The 15,301-nt window shown below is 54.6% G+C and overlaps 1 protein-coding gene across 1 annotated transcript in view; it reads left to right on the forward strand.

The window, feature by feature from the left end:
• Positions 1 to 322: 322 nt before the first annotated feature.
• Positions 323 to 15,301, forward strand: part of Muc6 (mucin 6, oligomeric mucus/gel-forming) — a 31,595-nt gene continuing 16,616 nt past the window's right edge. Inside the window, exons 1-30 of the mRNA XM_087908279.1 lie at positions 323 to 532; positions 4,142 to 4,195; positions 4,351 to 4,591; positions 4,661 to 4,787; positions 5,067 to 5,157; positions 5,242 to 5,351; positions 5,517 to 5,724; positions 5,847 to 5,969; positions 6,311 to 6,431; positions 6,535 to 6,673; positions 6,754 to 6,858; positions 6,968 to 7,040; positions 7,136 to 7,273; positions 7,523 to 7,684; positions 7,775 to 7,869; positions 7,951 to 8,083; positions 8,298 to 8,547; positions 8,633 to 8,685; positions 8,785 to 8,894; positions 9,337 to 9,488; positions 9,677 to 9,818; positions 9,902 to 10,012; positions 10,538 to 10,723; positions 10,825 to 11,064; positions 11,762 to 11,918; positions 12,113 to 12,256; positions 13,210 to 13,272; positions 13,694 to 13,729; positions 14,120 to 14,299; positions 14,856 to 15,074. Coding sequence (XP_087764405.1) covers positions 472 to 532; positions 4,142 to 4,195; positions 4,351 to 4,591; positions 4,661 to 4,787; positions 5,067 to 5,157; positions 5,242 to 5,351; positions 5,517 to 5,724; positions 5,847 to 5,969; positions 6,311 to 6,431; positions 6,535 to 6,673; positions 6,754 to 6,858; positions 6,968 to 7,040; positions 7,136 to 7,273; positions 7,523 to 7,684; positions 7,775 to 7,869; positions 7,951 to 8,083; positions 8,298 to 8,547; positions 8,633 to 8,685; positions 8,785 to 8,894; positions 9,337 to 9,488; positions 9,677 to 9,818; positions 9,902 to 10,012; positions 10,538 to 10,723; positions 10,825 to 11,064; positions 11,762 to 11,918; positions 12,113 to 12,256; positions 13,210 to 13,272; positions 13,694 to 13,729; positions 14,120 to 14,299; positions 14,856 to 15,074 — 4,024 coding nt within the window. The 5' untranslated portion in view covers positions 323 to 471. The remainder of the gene's footprint in view (positions 533 to 4,141; positions 4,196 to 4,350; positions 4,592 to 4,660; positions 4,788 to 5,066; positions 5,158 to 5,241; positions 5,352 to 5,516; positions 5,725 to 5,846; positions 5,970 to 6,310; positions 6,432 to 6,534; positions 6,674 to 6,753; positions 6,859 to 6,967; positions 7,041 to 7,135; positions 7,274 to 7,522; positions 7,685 to 7,774; positions 7,870 to 7,950; positions 8,084 to 8,297; positions 8,548 to 8,632; positions 8,686 to 8,784; positions 8,895 to 9,336; positions 9,489 to 9,676; positions 9,819 to 9,901; positions 10,013 to 10,537; positions 10,724 to 10,824; positions 11,065 to 11,761; positions 11,919 to 12,112; positions 12,257 to 13,209; positions 13,273 to 13,693; positions 13,730 to 14,119; positions 14,300 to 14,855; positions 15,075 to 15,301) is intronic.

The following is a 15,301-nucleotide window of genomic DNA, read 5'->3' on the forward strand; positions in this document are numbered from 1 at the left end:
ATACCCCCCTGGACCAGGCCCATCCCAGGCACCCAGGTGTGTGACTGATGGTATCCATGGTGATCTGGCAGTTAAGACGGATTGTGACAGGACCCACCATGGCTCCAAGGATAGCCTGACCGGACGCAAGAGGTGTTTGTGGGCCCCTGGAGTGAATGTGTAAGGCCCCCCACTGGGAGTAGAAAGATAATGGGGCCACAGCCACTGCAGAATTTTCCAATGAAGTCTTGAGCCCTGATAAAGCAGAACCCCATATCCTGTTTGGCCACTGCTGTGCCCAGCAGGCGGTGGCGATCACAGGCCTGGAGTATGGGGCACAAGTGGGTGCGGCAGGGGAAGGGCACACCATCCCTATATAAGCTTCGGAGAGCCAGACACTCAAGTCGCAGCAGAGGCAGCAGCAAGACTGCCTAAGCGCCCAGCAGTAGAAGACCGGGGCTGGTGGCCACCTTCTGCTCCAGGAGTGCCACCATGCTCAGGGGTCAGCAGCTGCTGCTATTGCTGTTCTTCAGGGGATCACTAATCAATGCTGGTGAGTGGGCATCTGCCAGGTTATGCCCGGGGGAAGGGGCAGGCACCCAATGCCCTCCACAGGACCCTGTGCATGGGGGAGTCTTCAGGTCTTCTCGCCTCATTGACTCTGCCTAAGACGGGCTAGCCACGCAGACACTGATGGATAGGGGGCAGAAGCGGCCCGACAAACTACTCAAACCTGTCTACCTCCTGTGAGCTGGGTTTGGTGGCCAGGAGAGGAACATGCTCCCCTGAAATGGGGGGGGTGGGGCTCCCTCTTGTACAGTCTCAGCAGTTCTGGTGACAGCAGCACACAATGGTAGCAGCAGGGCAAATCTGGCATTCCTGCCCTCTCTCCCATGGCTCTGGCCCTGAGAGGTCTTTGAGGAGCCTAGGGTATGTAGGGACAGGGGCATGAGTCACCCTAACAGAGTTGCTTCTTTGGTGTTGAAGTCAAAGTTTCCAGGCTCCATTACTCCTGACATCACCCACTAACAGAACTATATGGTGGGCTCCAGGTCTCAACTTCCCCTTCTGTTAACGTGGGGAGGCATCTTGTGCCACCCCAACCCACAGTTCTGCATGCCAATCACCAGCTGTCAGAGACTTCTGCGGGGAAATCATATAGAGCCCACCCTCAAAAAAAAAAAAACAAAAAACCAGCCTGGGGGTAAAGGTGCTACGAGGGTCTCAGGCTTGAAATAACATGATGCCCCTCCCACCAGGCTGCTCTGCTTCTCTCCAGCAATGGTCTTCCCACTAAATAAGGCCAGTTGTCCACAACAAAGGTAGCACGGAACACCACAAAGCAATGCCTATAGGCCCTACCAGATCACGTGGGACTCTGTCTTGCCCCTTACCCAGCATGTGCTGAATAGAACCAGGTCCCTTGGGCCCAGAGCCAGGGATAGGGGACTAAGTCCCAGGAGGGCCTGAGGGGGGCTGGGGGCTGAAGGGACAGAGCTGCTCCAATAGCAGGCTGAGTGCCACCTCTGTGCAGCCTAGAGGGAGGGCAGAGATGGGAGAATATGAAGTTAGACAGGCCAGATGGGACCTGAGGCTACAGAAGCTGGGAAGGAGACACCTGAGGCAGTGGGATTAACCCGAGACAGGTAAGGTCACCAAACAGACTGAAGGAAAACCAACGAATGAGTCCCCTTGGGCCATGGCAGAGGAGTCAGCTAACACAAGGTGCAGATGGTCTGGTCGAAGCAACAGTGATGCTGGTAATCTCCTGAACATCTTCAAAAAGGCCTGTCGCTCAAAGAAAATCAGGGAAGCCAGACTCAAGCTGGGGCTCGGGAAAGGGGAAACTTGTCAGGGGAGGGAGCCACCTACATGGGATAGGAGCCCCTTGGGAGCACACTAGACAAAACAGTGAGGCAGTGGAGCCAAACCCAGGTCTGGGACCAAGAAGGACCAGGACCTGACCATTTGCTATTCACACCTCCTAGAATGAGGTGGCCTCCAGCGTTCCCATCCTGCCTGAAAGACAGCGAAATCTGAGCTACTGAGGGTGTTGACCAGGGAACCTAGCCCCTTCTTCACACCCTTAAAAATCACTGGATAGGGCAGGTGCCAGACCCCCAGGTATTGCCAGAGAGAGCCTAGGTCCCAAGAAGCACCCAGAAATGCCATGATAGTTCTTCCTCAGCACAAGTCACATAAGCCCTGGGCTGGTCCATTTTGCTCTTGATATCACTCAGAAGTGCACATATTCAGGAAGTGACTAGCAGTAGTGACAGAGAGAGCATCTTGCCCAAAGCTCATGGGATGACGTGAGGACTATCTGGCTGTGACATCTGTCGTGTTAATGGGGAAGCTGATTCTTGGCTGATCTGGTTAGCTAAGCAAGCATCCCCTTCCTCTCTCACTGCTCCATGTGAGACCCTCCTGGAGCTATACTTGGTTCAGGAGGATGCCCATCCTCAATACCCATCCTGTTTCTTGATCAAGAGTGTGTATATGCGGAGCTGTGCTCCCCAGCTAGAAACAAACGCCCCCAAACACCTCAGGAGAGCTTGGGGTAGGGCCCAAGTAGAGAACTAAATCCCAAAGGGTGGAGTGTGGGGGCCAGCTGGTCAGCAGGGTGGAAAGTGTGTCAGATAAGGTGCTGGCAGAGGGACCAGGACATTACAGCCCATGGGAACCCCAGAAGAGCCCGGCCTCACATAGTCATCTTGTGGTTGCCTGTCCCTGACTGGCGGTCACCATGACCGATGCTATTTGGCAATGGTTACCACATTCCAAGGGCCCACTAGAGCTGTCTTAGAGGCTGCCAAGGAGGAAAAAGGGAAGAGAACCAAGCACAGGACCCCAGATGGGAGAGTAGGCAGCTTCTGGGTAGTTTACGGGATAGACCCACAGGGAGACCAGACAGCCAGAGCAGGGACACACTGGGTGTGGCCTGGCAGAGGAGACAGCCAAAATCTGTCTCAGCCCTCTGTCCTCTCCTACGCAGTCACCTCTCAGCACACCCCAGGCCCACCCTCTTGTATCCTTCCTTACCAGAGTTTCACGGAGATGAGTCCTGTGCAAAGGAGATCCCCTCGGAGCCTAGTCCTACATTTAGAGTCTGTATGCAGGGCTCTGCAGCCTGGCTCAACTGAGCAGTGAATGGGAAGTGATCCTGGCAGACAGGCGTCCATACCTAGGATATCCCTACCTGACATGGCACTTGCTCCCCAGGGATGTCCTGCTAGCCCTACTCCAGCCATAGGACAGTGCGTCTCTCCAGCATGCCCCAGAGTGGCAAGCACTCTAGGCCCTGTTCTCATGTTACGCCCTTAGCGAGGCTGCCCTCCCGTTCCAGAATGCACAGCGACAGCTGACTACTCTCCCTTGCTTTGTGTGCCTATCCCTCCAAGTCACTTAAGCAGCATGTGTGTGCTGTATGAGTGGGTGCCACCTTCCTGGGACCCTGCAGGAACAAGCCGTGTGCTGTGAATATGGTGAGAGGCACCAAACAGGAGCTTCATGCAGCCCAGGCCAAGCCAAAGGTGGAATATTTGAATGAGTGAACTAACCAGGAAGTAATGAGAGCAGGAAAGATGTTACAGCTGGGGAAAAACTGAGTTAGGATGCCAGGGCTCGGGCTGGACTCCGCCCTCTGTCCTCCCTCAGAGCCTGCTACCTACTCAGTTAAGCATACTGCGGACAACTTGTGCCGTTCACAACAGGCTGCCGCTACAAATGGCAGGCAAATGGGGGGTATGCACTTGGGCCACAGCACTCACCACGAGTCCTGCCCATGCAGGTCTGGACACCACCTCCTTTGCCAGCCTAGGTCCCTGGAAGCTGAAGGATTCTCCACAGACAGGTGAGAGAGCCAACAGCAACCACATCGCTGTTGACCAGAGTACCAGAGGCCCAATGGCCCCGTGTGCAGAAAGGAGGGGGGCCACACCTCAACACACACACACGCACACACATGCACACACACATGCTTGACTGACCACACCCAAGTATAGCATGCAGGTCTTGGGAGTACTGTGGTTTGGGGTTTTCTCAAGAAGGATCCAGCAATGAAAGTCACAGTTCAGGCTCCAGTCAAGAGCTCTCATCCAAGGCGCTGTGACCTCTGTGCCTACCCCTGGGGGACACTGAGTTGTAGCTTCCTGCCTTATAGGTGCCTGGACTGGAGATGTCACCGATTCCAACACTGAGGATAGTCTGCAATCCTGTAAGGCCTAGACAGAAGGCAGACCCTGGGCTAGAGCTGGGTGGGCATGTGGGGTTGGGGCTACGGTGGGTTCTCCAGGGTCCCAGCTTCTGGGTCAGGCTGTCCCTTGTCTGGTCACTGGACCCAGGACTGGGAATGTATTATTTTCTTTGCAGCCTCAGAAAAGGGCTGGTGCTCCACGTGGGGAGCTGATCACTTTTCCACCTTTGACCACCATGAGTATGAGTTCAAAGGGATGTGCAATTATATCTTTACGGCCACGTGTGGGGATGCCTCGCCCACCTTCAGCATCCAGCTGCGGAGAGATAGGGATGGGAACATCTCCCGGATCATCATGGAACTGGGGGCCTCTGTGGTCACCGTGAACAAAGCAATCATCTCTGTCAGGGACATTGGGTAAGCTATGGGGCAGGGCAACCAGGGGCAGGGGTAGAAGGGACAGCTGCTAACTTGTCTTACCCACAGGGTTGTTAGCCTGCCCTACACCAGCAATGGCCTCCAGATCACACCGTACGGCCAGAGCGTGCAACTGGTGGCCAAGCAGCTGGAGCTGGAGTTGGTTGTCATGTGGGGACCAGATGCTTATCTTATGGTGAGAGCCATGAGCTGACAAACAGCATTCAGGAAGGGCCCTCCTCAGAGGGAGTCCCGGGAGCCCAGACTGGCAGAACAGCACTGACTGTAGGCCAGCAACCCAAGAGAACCCAAGCTTAGAGAACAGCTCAGTTTCCCCTTTGAAAAGGAGGAGGAGTCAGACAGGAAAGAAACCCTACACCCCCCAGAAAGGGCAGGGTGGGCAGGTGGGAATACCTGAAATCTGGGTGGGGAGCCCCTATGCATTCCCACAGGGACCAACAGTGTCACCCCGCAGGTCCTGGTAGAGAAGAAGTACATGGGCAAGCTGTGTGGGCTGTGTGGGAACTTCGATGGGAAGACAGATAATGAATTTCTAAGCGAGGACGGTAAGCTGGCTTGGGGCTGAGTGGCTGAGGCCCAGGTCCCTCAGTGGTCTGTTCCTCATGCTGATCTCTGTCCTATGTCCCCAGGCAAACTTCTGGAACCTTACAAGTATGCTGTACTCCAGAAGCTAGATGATCCCAATGAGATCTGTGCCTATGAGGCTATTCCCAGCCCTACCACCCTGAAGACCAGATACGTATGTGAGGTGGCCCGGAACCCAGGGTCAGAACATGGGTGGCACGGTGGAGGGGGGGGGCATATAAGGGTCTCTGCTACCCCCACTTTTAGCTTCCCAAGCTCTGGGTATGTATGATACAAGAGGTGACCTCACCCTTATAACTTTGAGTGGCTCTCTATTCAGGCCCAGATCTGCAACCAGCTACTGACCCTGGTGTCCCCTGCGTGTGATGTGCCTAAGGAGTCACTGGTGCTGAGCTGCCAGGCAGACATGGCTGAGTGTGCCCAGCCAGGCCAGCAGAATTGCAGCTGCGCCACCCTGTCTGAGTACTCCCGTCGCTGCAGCATGGCCGGCCAGCCTGTCCGCAACTGGAGGACCCCTGGACTCTGCCGTGAGTCCTAGTCAGGGTCAAAGGGAAAGTAGCCTGGGTAGGGGAGGAGCTACGCGACAATGAAGTGGGAACTGTGGAAGGCGGGCAGGATCTTCTTACCAGACCATGCCTCCTGCCTGCAGCCGTGGGCCAGTGCCCAGCCAACCAGGTGTACCAGGAGTGCGGTGAGGTCTGCATCAAGACTTGCTCCAACCCACAGCACAGCTGCTCCAGCTTCTGCAACTTCGGCTGCTTCTGCCCCCATGGTGAGGACAATATACCAGCACCCACTTTCTCCCAAACTCACTTGCATGCTGGCCCAGCTTGGCCTAGACATTCTATATCTCAGTCCTGGGTCCAGGCCTTATCCACCCCCCACCCCCAAACTTCCAGTGAACCCAGGACTCCCTGCAGAGTGAGCAGGAGGAAGAAGGACCTCAGAGTACTAAGGAGAGGTGGGCGTGGAGTCATCCAAGGCAACTCCCTAGGGCTGGCAGGGATGGGGGAGGGGCAGAGCCGGGACCGACTGACCAGCCAGCTGGGGAGAAGTCCTCACAGTGAAAGGCCGCCTAAGGAACATCCATCCAACCTGAGCCCGTGCCCTTAGGTACACTGCTTGACGACATATCCAGAAACCACACCTGTGTGCCAGTCAGCCAGTGCCCCTGTATGCTCAATGGTGTGATTTACGGCCCTGGGGAGATCACGAGAACAGCCTGCCAAACCTGGTGAGTACAGAGGACGAGTTCTACTGGCATGGGACCTGAGAGGGGGCACTATTTACCTTGGGCCTCATCATCCACCGGGGCCTATTCCAATGCCCACCTGTAGCCAGTGTACCATGGGCCGCTGGACGTGCACAGAGCAGCCATGTCCTGGGCACTGCTCCCTAGAAGGTGGTTCCTTTGTCACAACGTTTGACGCCAGACCCTACCGCTTCCATGGCACCTGCACCTACACGCTTCTCCAGGTAGGAGGAGCCCCAGGGCTGGGGGGAAGGGAACAGTGTGCCCATTCACTCACCCCTCCCCCACTCACTCACCTCCCCAGAGCCCGCTGCTACCCAACAATGGCACCCTCCTGGCTGTGTATGACAAGTCAGGTTACTCACATTCAGAGACCTCCCTAGTGTCTGTCATCTACCTGTCCAAGAAGGTAAGGCTACCTGCCTTGAATTAAGCACACGCTGGGGACCATGGCCTACAGACCTAGCATCTGGCTCCTGCTTCTCTTACTCCCTACTCGCACTCCTCTGCCCCTCCAGGATAAAATTGTGATCTCAACGGATGAAGTGATCACCAACAATGGAGACACCAAGGTGCTGCCATACAAGACACGTAAGTCCTTTTGGGTCTGGCACTGAGAATTTTGTGTTGCTGTGTCTTTGGGGGTTGGCAGCAGGGACAGCCTACTTAGCCCTGAAATCTTGCAGACAACATCACCATCTTCAGGCAGACATCTACCCACCTCCAGATGGCTACCACCTTTGGCCTGGAAGTCGTGGTCCAGCTACAGCCTGTCTTCCAGGCGTACATCACAGTCGGGCCCCAGTTCAGAGGCCAGACCAGAGGTGAGTCACTCACTGTCCTGCTGGTCACTCCCAGAGTCTGCCTGGCTGTATCTTCTGCTGCACCTAGATGCAGAGGGGACCCAGGAGTGCCTTGCACTGGCTCTCCACATCCAGGGAACCCACAGATACAGCTTCCTGAGGACAGTGATGACCAATGAGAAGGGCATAGCTGGGGAGAGGAGATAGGGTATACAGAGGAACTGGGTGGGAGGGCCAGGACTCAGTTGCTCTCACATCCCACCCCTTTAGGGCTCTGCGGCAATTTCAACGGAGACACGACAGATGATTTCACGACCAGTATGGGCCTTGACGAAGGCACCGCCTCACTCTTTGTGGACTCATGGCGTGCAGGGAACTGTCCAGCTGCCCTGGAGCGTGAGACTGACCCCTGCTCCATGAGCCAGCTCAACAGTGAGTCCCCTGCACCCCCACTCTCAGCCACCTAAGCCTGTCGGGATTGGGAGGGAACAGAATACCCACAGCTGTACCTGTTATCCCCAGAGGTGTGTGCAGAGACCCACTGCTCTATGCTGCTGAAGAAGGGCAGTGTGTTTGAGAAATGCCACACTGCAGTGAACCCCCAGCCCTTCTACAAGGTGGGTCCAACGGGCAGTGGAGATGGGGAAGTGGTAGCAGCAGATGAAGTCCTTAACACCTGGGTCCTACCCTCCCCACAGAGGTGTGTGTACCAGGCCTGCAACTACGAGGAGACCTTCCCTCACATCTGTTCTGCACTGGGGGCCTATGCCCATGCCTGCTCCTCCCGAGGCGTCCTGCTCTTGGGCTGGAGGAGCAGCGTGGACAACTGCAGTGAGTGCTGGCTGTGGTGAGAGGGTGGAGAGGAGTCAGAAGGAGCAGGGCTGTGGACACAGGACAAATGGGAGTCTGGACCCCAACAGAGCCCCTGTGCGCATCTTGAGGAATCTGAGGGCCTTAACCTCTGCTCAGCCATTTCTCATCCCCAAGCCCTAGACCCTTTCCCCACAACGCTCTGCCCGAGAACCTGACCTCTAGTTCCCCACAGCTGTGCCTTGCACTGGCAACCGCACGTTCAGCTACAATAGCAAGGCCTGTGACCGCACCTGCCTGTCCCTGTCGGACCGTGAGACAGAGTGCCACACGAGTGCTGTGCCGGTGGATGGCTGCAACTGTCCCGAGGGCACCTACTTGAACCACAAGGCAGAATGCGTGCACAAGGCCCAGTGCCCCTGTCTGCTGGACGGATCCAAGTTTGTCCAGGCTGATCAGTCAACCATGATCAACGGAGTCATATGGTATGGAAGGCAGGGCTGGGCAATGCCTGGTGATGAGGAGCCCTGCATACCTGTAAGCTCATGGGTCCCTGCCCCTTTCTTACAGTTACTGCATCAATGGCCGCCTGAGCTGCCCACGGCAGGCAGAGATGTTCTTGGGTAAGTGTATACTAGGAGCTGGCCATGAGGCCATCCCATAGGACCCTATACCACCTGGTGTCCCCCAGTCCACCTGACCCGTGTTCCTCTTCCCTGCAGAAACCTGCCTAGAGCCCAAGACCTTCCAGTCCTGCAGCCAGTCATCAGAGGACAAGTTCGGGGCTGCATGTGCCCCCACATGCCAGATGCTGGCCACAGGCATTGACTGTGTAAGTAGTGAGAAGGGTTTCCACAAACCTGCAGGAGCCCGATGCAGGGCAGGGGCCATGCTGCTCCTATAATATCTCTCTAGTCATATCTACATCTCCATAGCCAGTGCTGGTACTGAGTCAGGAGCTGATTGGCAGCGAGGTAGCTGGAGGATAGGGTCTTTGTCTATAAACTGTGAGGACATGGACTGGCTCCAGCTTGGGAACTATGGCCACCTGTTTCTGTGCATGTAGCAGCCCATTCTGATAAACACACACGCACAGAGAAAGGGGGGATGGCGGGAAGGAGGGAGAATACATTACTGGAAGGGTGGCTTCTCTAGAAGCAAAACTCAGCTGCCCACAGAAGGCTGGACAAAAGGAAAAGACATGGGGAAGAGTCTCAGGAGCTGGAGCTGGGGTAGCACAGTGCGAGAAACTAAGAACCCTGTCTCCCTACCAGGTACCCACCAAATGTGAATCTGGCTGTATTTGTCCTAAGGGGCTCTATGAGAATAGCGATGGGCAGTGTGTGCCTGCAGAGGAATGCCCATGTGACTTTGCAGGGGTGTCCTATCCTGGTGGTTCTGAGCTCCATACTGACTGTAAGACCTGGTAGGTCATGCCTTACTCTGAATACACAGAGCCTAAGGGCCATCTGGGCAGGGAAGGATTCCCAAAAGTAGTTGTTCCAGGTGGGGCTCTCAGAGGTGGGGTATCCTAGGGTCATGGCCCAGGTCTCCAGCCCACCTCCTTGTGTGGAAGGACTGTCTCTAACTACTCCTCCCCCTTCATCTCCCCAGCACTTGCTCACAGGGAAGGTGGACCTGCCAGCTTAGCACGCAATGCCCATCCACCTGTGTCCTCTATGGCGAAGGCCACGTCATAACTTTTGACGGACAGCACTTTGTGTTTGATGGCAACTGCGAGTACACTCTGGCCACGGTAACCACTGAGCCCAGTGCCAAAGGCTGCAAGAAGCTAAGGTGGGGACCATGAGGGCTTTTCCTTACCACCTTTTCCTGCAGGATGACTGTGGTGCCAACAGCTCACAGCCTACCTTCAAGGTCCTGACAGAGAACGTCATCTGTGGGAAGTCAGGAGTCACCTGCTCCCGAGCCATCAAGATCTCCCTGGGTGTAAGTGGCTGGGCCCCACAGGGTGGAAGAGGGCTGTATTTTGACCACCGGTTCCCAGGTCTCGCAGCCTCCACATCCATTGCACAGCCCGTCCACCATCTCTCCTCATTTGTATCACAGGAAGGGGTGGGCGGAGATTGGTGACCGACTGGGTAGCCACTCAGAATTAGTGGCGACATGGTCTCCACCAGTTTCCCTGGGATGTGCAACATTTGGGGGACAAAAAGAAAGGTGCTTTCCAGGAAGCTAAGCCTGAACCTTCTATCCAGAACTGGCTCCCAGCAGATACTCCTACACATTGTTTCATTGTTCTTGTTCTTGTTTTCAGACAGGGTCTCATGTAGCCTAGGTTAGCCTCAAGTTTATCATGCAGTTTAGGCTGGCTTTGAAATCTTGATCCTCACAAAGATGGGAATTTATTATGTTGGATTACACCTCTACTTTCCAGACACTCAAATCACAGACAGCCTGGGTACTGGGGTAGGCAGGAGAAGAAAGCAAATGGTGACAGCCCTCCCCATACAGGGGCTATCCATCACAATGGCAGGCAGAAACTACACAGTCAGCGGGGAAGAACCCTTGGTGCACCTTCAGGTGAAGCCCAGCCCCCTGAATCTGGTCCTGGACATAGACATTCCTGGAAGGCTCAACCTGACACTTGTGTGGAACAAGCACATGAGTGTCTCTATCAAGATCAGCCGCACCACCCAGGTACGCACTGCACGTCTGCCAGCGAACCATGGGTCCCAGCTGGTCTCAGGTGAGGGATTCCCCATGAAGCCTACATGGCTCCCCATCAATTGCTCCCACAGGATGCCCTCTGTGGCTTGTGTGGCAACTCCAATGGGAACATGAAGGATGACTTTGAGACACGCAGCAAGTACGTGGCATCCAGTGAACTGGAATTTGTGAACTCATGGAAGGAGAATCCACTATGTGGGGATGCAAGTTACGTGGTGGATCCCTGTAGCCTAAATACCTTCCGGCGCTCCTGGGCTGAGCGCAAATGCAACATTATCAACAGCCAGACCTTTGCCGCCTGCCACAGCAAGGTAGGCCCTGTCCTCCAAGTAGGAGGCATCAGATACAGTCCTCCTACCACGGGACTCCGGTTTGGCTGAAGGTATCAGGTGTGGAGAGGGGAATACCCATCACCAGAGGCCAGGGCCATCCACAAGCTAAAGAGATGGTTGAAGTGCCCAGACCTCTGTCCACTAGAGGACCATAGCAAACAACAGTAAGTCAAGTGTCACCTCAGGCAGACGGCTGGCTGCTCTGGGATGCATGGTCCAGAGAAGAGATATTCAGTCATAAGGGACCAGCCATGGCCAGGGGTGTTTTCATAGACAAGAGTTTTTAGTACAGCCCCTGATCCTTGGTACTCAGTAAGATGACAGGGGGCTACCCCAGGCAGTGCAAAGGCCCTGTAGCCAGGGGCCATCTGTGTTCAGGAAGGTGAAGAAGGAAGTAGAGAGGATCAGGTATGCAAGACAGAGACACACTGCCTTGGTTTGCCACACCCTGGTCCCAACAGGAGTTTTCTCTTAGAGACACCGCTAGGCAGGGTTGACTGAGCACCAATAGCACCCACTTCTAGAAGGTGGCAGCTACTGACAAGTACAGCTTACACTAGAAGGTGCTTTCTCAGAGTGCCAGGACACTCCCCCAATACCTATACTCCAAGGCTGCAAAGTCTAACTTCAGCCTGCCACCACTGTAATGCCAACAGGAGACCCTTCCACTCCACAGGTATACCACCTGCCCTACTATGAGGCCTGCGTACGTGATACCTGTGGGTGTGACATGGGTGGAGACTGTGAATGTCTGTGCGATGCAGTGGCTGCCTATGCCAAGGCCTGTCTGGACAAGGGCGTCTGTGTGGACTGGAGGGCCCCAGACTTCTGCCGTGAGTGTCTCACCCCATGTCCAAACCTGCTCCACCCAAGGGCCTACCCTGGAAGCCTCTCTCGAGGCTGGCAAAGGATGCCCTGCAGGGCAACCCTGGGTCACAAGCTGTTCCCCAGGCTCTCCCACAGAACCTAAGCCCTTCATCCTGGTACTCGGGCCTTGATGCCAGCTGATGTACATCCTTCCTCTCAGCCGTCTACTGTGACTTCTACAACATCCACACACTGGTGGGTGAGAACGAATACCAGTATGCTCAGGAGGCCAACTGCACGTGGCACTACCAGCCCTGTCTCTGCCCTGGCAGCTTGGGGACTTTCCCGGACACAAACATTGAAGGTATCAGGCACGGGGATGCACATGCAGTGCATGCGGCTTTTGTTCGTGCATGTATTCACATAGGTCTATTCGTTTATTCTCTCATGCAGATATATTCACAATGCATCCATTCGTTCACACGCAGATCCACTCTCATGTATGCATTTACCCACACATTACTCAGCACATATCTGCCCTACAAGTACACTCATTCACACACACAATCACTCATGCACACTCAGCAAGTGTGTCCTGAATTCCAGGGCTTGCTCTTGACGGGTACATGGCCTCACACAAACTAGCCCTGATCTCTGGCCTGGGGAAGAGCCTTAAAAACCAAAATAAGGAATTAAACTGCCCAATGACACACCCCACAGTGGGAGGTTATGACAGGTGTGCCACAGTTAGATGGGTTGCTGCTGCTCTAGAGTCTCTGGCAGAGTAAAAGGTAAGAGAGGCCAGGAGGTGGGACAGACAGGGGTTTCCACATTAAAAAAGAGCAATTAGGCCAGTCATGGTGGTACTCGCCTTTAGTCCCAGCACTAGGGAGGCAGAGGCAGGCAGATTTCCCTAAGTTCAAAACTATTCTGAGTCACATAGTGAGTTCCAGATCAGCTAGAGCTAAATAGTGAGATGTCTCAAAATCAGAAGCATAAAAAGGCAGTTAAGACACAGGCACCAACTGCTCTTAGGGATGGAGAGGGAGGAGGAGAGGGAGTGGGGGGAGTGGGAGGGTGTTGGGAGGAGGGACGGAAATGGAAACTTTTATAATTTAATAAACTTTGAAAAAAAAAAAGACACAGGCACCAAGAGCCAAAGCAAGGACACACAGGGCAGAGGTCTAGAGTCAGGAAGGTGACTTTAAAGCTGGTGTGACTTGAGAGGAAGGAGGTGGCGGCAGGAGAGTTGAGAAGGGAGCAGAGAACGGTAGTGGGTGCGAAAAGGAGGCTGAGTCTGACCTTTTTCTGCCCCAGGCTGCTACAACTGCTCCCAGAATGAGTACTTCGACCACACAGAAGGGACCTGTGTACCCTGTGGTAAGTCTAGCAGGTGTCCTTGTCACCAGGTAGTACAGCCCTTGTGTGGGTAAAAACCATCAAGCCTGTCCAGCCCAGTGACTCCTTCCTAGATCCTCTCCCTCAGGACACTGATGCATAGGCTCGAACAGTGTCACAGGACACAGCAGAAACAAAAATGCAGTACTGGTCACCTTGGCCTCGGTTCTATTCCCCATCTCAGTCATTACTTAGCCACAATCTTAGGGCAGAGTACCCCAAGTCAGCAAGGTAACTTGGGTACATGGTGGGAATTTTCCTATGAACCCAGCTCTACCCTACCCTGCCATGGCACCTGCTAGTCTCACACTCTCCCTGCCAGGCTGACGAGGGAGGGAGGAAAGAGGCAGGAGAGGAATGCGAAAGTCAGGCAGCAATTCCTGATGACTCCCTTCTCTTGCAGCACCACCCGCTACCACACTACCGCCAGCCACCACAGGTGATTGCTTACCCACTTGGTACCACAGGATGAAGGCTTCCCGCCTAGGGCTTACCCTAGCTTCATTGGACAGCTCTCTCTACCCCACCAGCTCAGTCTCTGCATCTGCCGGGTCCTGGGAGGGTGGGTAATGTACCTTGCAGTCCCAGGTCAGAAGGGAAATAGCAAATAGCATAGAAAACTTAGCCCTTGGCCACCTGACTGACTTTATGATGAAGTAGGAAGCAGGGCCTCAACAGACAAGTCTGCCAGGAGTCCATGTTGCCTTCATAGGTTCATGAGCCACTCTGAGCCTTTTTGCCTAGCGTTCAGTCGGCAGATCAGTCTCTTCCCAAAGAGGCACCAGAGCCAGGTCCTGCCCATTCATGAGAGTACATCTGCCCCACACAGGTTCACAGCCTACCACAGCAACCCCCACCAGCACTGAGTTCCGCAGTTCCAGCTCTGCAGCTACACCCATGGGCCCCTCCAACTTCCCAGGGATTCCGACTCCACCACCTTCAGCTCCATCTTCCACTGAGGAAGTAACAGAATGGACCACCCCCAAGAAATCTACAGTCTCCTCAGGAGGTAAACAGGAGGGGATGCAGTAGAACCCCAGGGTAGGGAGAAGGCATCACCGCCTTCCCACTGAGATATGCCTGCAGGCACTGTCTCAGCACAGAGTTCCCTGGGTATGAAAGGCTGGGTGAAAATCTTTATGAAGACCTAGCTTACAACTCAAGCTAGCTGGTCACTCAGAGTGGACACTCAAGGTCATCTGAAATTCCCACTAGAATATACGAGGGATCTGCTGGGCCTCCATCCTGAACCCGCCCCACTCACACACGGCAGCAATCCCAGATGCTGCCGGGGACACCAAGGAGAAAGGAACATCTGTCCAAAGAGCAGAAGTGTGGGCAGAGGGATGACCAGTGGCCCATGAGAGCCTGTGGTCACTGCCCTTGAGGTGAGCCCATTCCAGCTAGGTGAAGTTACAGGCTGGGAAAGAAACAAGACTACTTCATCCAACTATGAAGAGATAACAAGAAGAAACCCGAAGGCAGGAGCAAAGGGGAAGGGGCTCAAATATGCATCTGGAAAAAGCAGGTGGGTAGAGAGGTATTGCCATGACTTTCCTCTACAGAATACTCTCCGACTACTGTGGGTACCACACCAATGACATCACGTTTGCCTCCTACATCCATACCGAAGTCAACACCTACAAGGCTTCCAGTGACACAGGCTACAACTAAGCCCACAGCATCTTCCTCCAGCTCGTCCACAAAGACCACAGCTGAGTTCACAGAGAGTACCACAGTGACATCACTAACCTCAGCAAAACCTGGGATGTCCACCAGCCAAGGTGAGTCAAAGCCCATTGGAAGCCAGGGCACCTGAGTCAAATGTTCATCTTTGACCCTCAGTATTGCACATCCAACTCAAAGAGAGAGTCTGTACTGCTCAAGGGGTGAGAGAGAAAGGGAGTTAATGGGGCAAACAAGCGGCAGGAGGAAATGGACACAGCATAACTCCCATACATAGTCACACCATAGGCCACTGGACAGTCAAGTATAGGATAAAGGGGTTACA

Source organism: Myodes glareolus, chromosome 7 (assembly GCF_982192425.1).
Source record: "Myodes glareolus chromosome 7, mMyoGla1.1, whole genome shotgun sequence".
NCBI classification, from domain to species: Eukaryota; Metazoa; Chordata; class Mammalia; order Rodentia; family Cricetidae; genus Myodes; species Myodes glareolus.